The 5,641-nt window shown below is 39.7% G+C and overlaps 1 protein-coding gene across 1 annotated transcript; it reads left to right on the top strand.

The window, feature by feature from the left end:
- The first annotated feature begins 304 nt into the window (after positions 1-304).
- LOC126591442 (putative phospholipid:diacylglycerol acyltransferase 2) lies at positions 305-5,026 on the top strand. Its single transcript, XM_050257121.1, has 6 exons — positions 305-1,263; positions 1,359-1,581; positions 2,120-2,403; positions 2,599-2,938; positions 3,494-3,759; positions 4,173-5,026. Exons 1-6 carry the CDS (start codon positions 818-820, stop codon positions 4,654-4,656), a joined length of 2,043 nt encoding a protein of 680 aa, XP_050113078.1. The 5' UTR covers positions 305-817; the 3' UTR covers positions 4,657-5,026.
- Positions 5,027-5,641: the final 615 nt, after the last annotated feature.

Raw genomic sequence — 5,641 nt, 5'->3', positions numbered from 1 at the left:
CACCCATCCCTTGGATTCTCTCTGTTTTTCTTGGACAAGGATTATCTGCCATCCCACTTCTAGTGCCCTCGCATGCCCTCCTGTTTTATGTGGTCACGGTTAAGCTACGTCAACATTTTATATTATTTTTTATAGAGATAATAAGACAAAAATAAATAGTAATATAAAATATTGATGTGACTTAATCGTAACCATACAAATAAAAAAAGCATTGAAAATGAAAGGGGAGACGATCCTTGTTCGTTTTTCTCTCCCACTCGTACCCTCCAAACAAAAGGCCACTCTTACTACCTACCTCGGGAATCCAATTCCACAGCAAACCCAGGAAAAGATGGGCTTTCCTCCTTTCTCCGGGGCCTCAGTCCTCAGAGGCAGGGGCGGTGGTAGTGATAGCAAAAGGTCAAAAAGTCCCTAGCAGAGAAGAATACGTCTCTATGCACCCAAAATGTTGACAGCTGATAAAGCTCTGCATGCAAACGCCAGGACAAGTGTCTCTCTGCAAAACCAAACAGTCTTAGGTGTGCGTCTTTTGGATTCACCATCTTTATGTTTTGCCAAATAATCAGAAGAAGAAAACCAAATTTTCTTTTGGGTTGTTTGTTTCTGGTGCGTGCGCCCAACGGCAGACTGCAACCATATCTCCGTCTCCCACCACGTGGTTTTACCTTTTTCACAGCGGCAAGTGAACCCATAATTTTTTTCTGCTCTATAATCCACCCCAAAGCTTCAATCTTTGCCTCAATCTCTCAATTTTCTTTGATGGGTTGCTCTTGTTCCTGCTGATTTTGGTGAAAAAAACCAACTTTCTGGGCCCGCCATGGCTTCGAGATCGATTCTCCGGTTTCGAAAACTCTGCTACGTTGAGCCTGTGAGCTCCCCTTCTGTAAAGTTTCGATCTTTTCAGACCTCAGAAGTTGAAGGGACAGATGAGAGTTCCGTGGAGAAGAAGCAATGGAAGAGGAAGAAGCAGCAGAGGGGGTGGAGGTGCATAGATAGCTGCTGTTGGGTCATTGGGTACATGTGCACTGCTTGGTGGGTTCTTTTGTTATTGTACCACAGCTTGCCGGTCACTTTGACCGGCTTTCAGGTGCCGGAATCTCCAGGGACAAGGCTTAAAGGTGAAGGCCTGACTGCCCTTCACCCTGTTGTTCTTGTCCCCGGCATTGTGACCGGTGGCCTCGAGCTCTGGGAAGGCAGGCCTTGTGCCGAGGGGCTTTTTCGAAAGCGGCTTTGGGGTGGTGGTTTCACCGAAATCTTCAAAAGGTTTGGTTGGTTTGATAATTGTGTTATATTTAAATATCTATGATGGTTTGATGTTGATTGACTGAATTTGGGTGTGATTTTTGTTTGCAAGTTAGGCCTTTGTGTTGGTTGGAGCATCTGTCTCTGCACAATGAAACGGGGCTCGATCCTCCGGGAATTCGAGTCAGGGCAGTTCCGGGACTTGTTGCAGCTGACTATTTTGCTCCTGGATATTTTGTTTGGGCTGTTTTGATCGAAAACTTGGCGAAAATTGGTTACGAAGGGAAGAATATGCATATGTCTGCGTATGATTGGCGGCTATCTTTCCAAAATACAGAGGTAAAGTTGTTTTCCCGCATCTTTTATCATCCTCATTTGCTACATATAGCGTTAAAATCGAATTAGTTAGATAGCACTTGTGGCTAAAATTTGGACTTGAATTTGCACAAAGCTTGTTTTCAATCATTATATCAGTAATACCAGTGGCTTATTTTCTTTCAGAACTCCAAAATCATCTGTTTGTTGAATGCATGGTTGTTGCGTTGTTGTTCCATTTGTCATTTTACTAATTCAATGTCGTTAAATGTTCTGTTTCAAAACACTATATGAAGCACAATTAATCATTTCATTATCTTTTATCCAAATATGTCTTCATATTTTTCACTCTGCATATGCTCCTTTGTAGCGAAGCATAAGCATTAGAAAGTCCAAATATGTCTCCCTTGTAAAAAAGCACAAGTATTAGAAAGTCCAAATATGCCTTTATATTTTTCCTCTCTGCATATGCTTCCTTGTAGCGAAGCATGAGTACTAAAACAAAAGGCTGAATATCTAAGCTGAGTCCACTGATATCTATTTTCTAATTGGGAAAAAGCAGATTCGGGACCAAGCTCTTAGTAGATTGAAGAGTAAAATTGAGCTTATGTACGTAACGAATGGATATAAGAAAGTGGTTGTGGTGCCTCATTCTATGGGTGCAATTTATTTTCTCCACTTCATGAAATGGGTTGAATCACCTCCTCCTATAGGTGGTGGTGGTGGTCCAAGCTGGTGTGCCAAGCACATTAAAGCAATCATGAATATCGGTCCAGCATTTCTTGGTGTTCCAAAAGCTGTTAGTAATATATTTTCTGCTGAGGGTAAAGATGTCGCGTACATCAGGTTTGTCTTTGCAGTCTATCCCTCATGTGAATTGGCATTCGGATTCTTAAAATTGTATTACACACTAAAAGAAACTAGAATTTATTATGTTGAAATTGTTTCTGTAATATGTGATGTGTTCAAATTCTTAAAGATTTTCAATGCCCTATGATAACATGACCACTGAATAATGGAATTGAATATTGTCCTTTGAAGAGCTATGGCTCCGGGTGTTTTAGATTCTGAATTTCTTGGGCTTCAAACCTTTGAGCACGTCATGCGGGCAAGTCGAACCTGGGATTCCATAGTTTCCATATTGCCAAAAGGTGGAGATTCCATCTGGGGCAATTTGGATTGGTCTCCTGAAGATGGGCAGAGCTGTTACCAGGCAAGGAAAGGATATCTACAGTCCACTACTGGTGACAACAATTTCAGCCGCAACGATGGAAATAGTGTTTTCCAAGTAAAAGAACCTGTGAAATATGGAAGAATAATCTCTTTTGGCAAGGAATCTTCACAATTATCTTCTTCACAGCTTCCTAGGCTTGATTTGAAGGTACTCTCTTAACTATCTGTTGTTCTATTTTTTACATGACTGAGTCTTGTGGTTGTGTCTAGAAACAACCTCTTACACAAATCATTCTCTAGGTAGTGAATACTCGTAGATCCTTCGTTTGCGTGTTGTCTTATCATAATCACATTTATACCTCTATCTTGGTAGATATTGTTAACCATATGATGTTACCTTTTTGCTAAGAAAAAAAAGGGGTTTACATTTGATTACATAGCTTCACACAAGATAAAACATCTTGTGCGTTTACTTTCAAGAACACTCTTTTCAGCTTTGTCTATATATCATTTCCTAACGAAAGACAGAATGTGTTTCATAACAGAACTTGATAGGGTTAGCATGCTTGCACATATATGGCTTCAAACACGTGTAGATGCATGCCAGGACGAATTCCCCTTTGAACTCAATCAACTTAAAAGCAATTCTTTTTCATATTACCTTAACTGAATGTCAGTGCTTTCTGGTCTGTCATTTCAATGCAGATATATTAGTTGGATGGTCTTCCTCAAATAAGGATGGTTCTAATAAATTGTTTGACAGGATCTAATACACAAAGATTTGGCCACAAATTCCAAGTCATCGTGTGGAGCGGTGTGGACTGAATATGATGAGGTAAGCAGTGAAAGCATCAGAAGAATTACAGAAAATAAAGCTTACACAGCTCAAACACTTTTTGATCTACTACGTTTTGTGGCTCCAAAATTGATGCGACGGGCTGAGGCTCACTTCTCTCATGGGATAGCTGATAACCTTGATGATCCTAAATACGCCCATTACAAGTACTGGTCCAATCCACTAGAGACCAAGTAAGCATAAACATTCTTCAGCACTTTCTGATAGAATTTTGGTTAAAAATTGAGCAGCAGGGCTCTTTTCTTTACTCTCAATTTCTAAAACTATTCATACTAATTTCTGAATGTCAACAAATCGATCCCTTCTTTTTCTCTTACAAACATCACATTTCTGCTTCCAAATGATGTTATGGTCCAGTCTCCAGTTTGTTATCAACATTTTGGTTGAAGTGAATCACAAGTGCTAAGAAATACTGCATTGAACTTATTTCAAAGAGTATGCATAGTTATCGAAACTAAAACATAAATTTTGGAATTGTACACTTATTTTCCTTGTCTCTTTCTCTCTGTAGCTTTCGTTTGCTTATTTTGGGTGCCACTAACCTTAGTGCCATTGATGATTAATTTGATTGCCCTTTCTATTTTAGGTTACCGGTTGCTCCAAACATGGAAATATACTGTTTATATGGCGTTGGAATCCCCACTGAAAGATCATATGTATACAAGATGTCTCCTTCTAACAAGTGCAAAAGCATTCCATTCCGGATTGATGGCTCAGCAGATGGAGAGGCAGGAAGTTGTCTGAAAAATGGAATACATTTTGTGGATGGTGACGATAGTGTGCCTGTATTGAGTGCAGGTTTCATGTGTGCCAAAGGATGGAGAGGAAGAACGAGATTCAACCCATCTGGTATTGCTACTTACATAAGGGAGTACCGGCACAAGCCACCGGCTAGTCTCCTTGAGGGGAGGGGTATAGAGAGTGGTGCACATGTTGACATCATGGGAAACGTTGCATTAATTGAAGATGTTCTCAGGGTTGCTGCCGGAGCAAATGGTGCACAGACCGGAGGTGATAGGATTTACTCAGATATCATGAGAATATCTGAGAGAATAAATCTACAGATGTAACATGTAAGTACACTTGGAAAGATGACCACCCTTGCGATTAAGAAATCAGAGACACAAGGCATCCGGGAGATGAGAACTAACAATGGAGAAACAGTTGCTGCTTTGAGGCTCATGGACAACCACCTTATCTGCAGCATCTGTAATACTTAGCACTTCAGAGCAAGGCTTTGGTTTGTGGGGAAAGAGGAGAAACCACTTATGGTAAATGGTATACGTGCTTGTCATTTAGGAGCTATAATTGTAGTGATCCGGTAGTCAAATCGTAATAAGAGCACAAGAGCTCATTTGTAGTCAATTTTGGGTGGCTGAAATGTAGTTTATATTTGCAACAGACTTGTAGCTCAAGTAATCAAAAGCGTTTATTCTCGCACCAGATGTTAACTTGATATGATTTTTACCACCTGCAAAAGTAGGGATAAAAACATTTAAAAACATTTGCAAAAGTACAAGGTTATCATAGTAGGTAACAGGTTATTTGCAGGTAGGGTGGACGTCGGGAGACCGACTCACTGCTGAAGAAGTGTTCTCCGAGCTCAAGAGGAACCGTTCGTGCATGGAAAGACGTCAGATGAGCATAACGGTTGGCTTTTAGATAATGGTAACGAGAAAAAAGGCCTACAAGAATGGCTATGATTTTGTTTCGTGATTTGTAGGATGTGAGATAAAAGGCCTACAATATAACTTTGCTCATGATTAAATATGATATCAATTTTGAACTTATACTCTTTTCGAGCTTAATCCGTAGTCACAATCTCAAATCAATTGTATGTATGGATCTTCGTTTACAATTATAATTTTTTTTTCCATGTGTGACCAAACAAATATATGTACGAGTTGCTGATTTGGGCTCATCCAAGTTCGTTAGAGCAATACTTTGTATTCGGTCTCTAGTTACTAGTATTGTTTAACTAAAATCTTGTTGGTTTTTGGTTTTTTTTAATCATAATCTCTAGTTTGTACTTTGTACACGTTAGCATTTTACTAC

This window comes from Malus sylvestris, chromosome 11 (assembly GCF_916048215.2).
Source record: "Malus sylvestris chromosome 11, drMalSylv7.2, whole genome shotgun sequence".
Lineage (NCBI taxonomy): Eukaryota > Viridiplantae > Streptophyta > Magnoliopsida > Rosales > Rosaceae > Malus > Malus sylvestris.
The sequence above is the reverse complement of the archived record's forward strand: the minus strand, read 5'-3'. Positions and strand labels throughout refer to the sequence as shown.

Bases quoted from the DNA above. Each gene is read 5' to 3' on its own strand.
- LOC126591442 (XM_050257121.1), top strand. From the start codon at position 818: ATGGCTTCGAGATCGATTCTCCGGTTTCGAAAACTCTGCTACGTTGAG. The intron at 1,264-1,358 runs GTTTGGTTGGTT...TTTGCAAGTTAG, and splicing joins TTCACCGAAATCTTCAAAAG to GCCTTTGTGTTGGTTGGAGC. The intron at 1,582-2,119 runs GTAAAGTTGTTT...GGGAAAAAGCAG, and splicing joins TATCTTTCCAAAATACAGAG to ATTCGGGACCAAGCTCTTAG.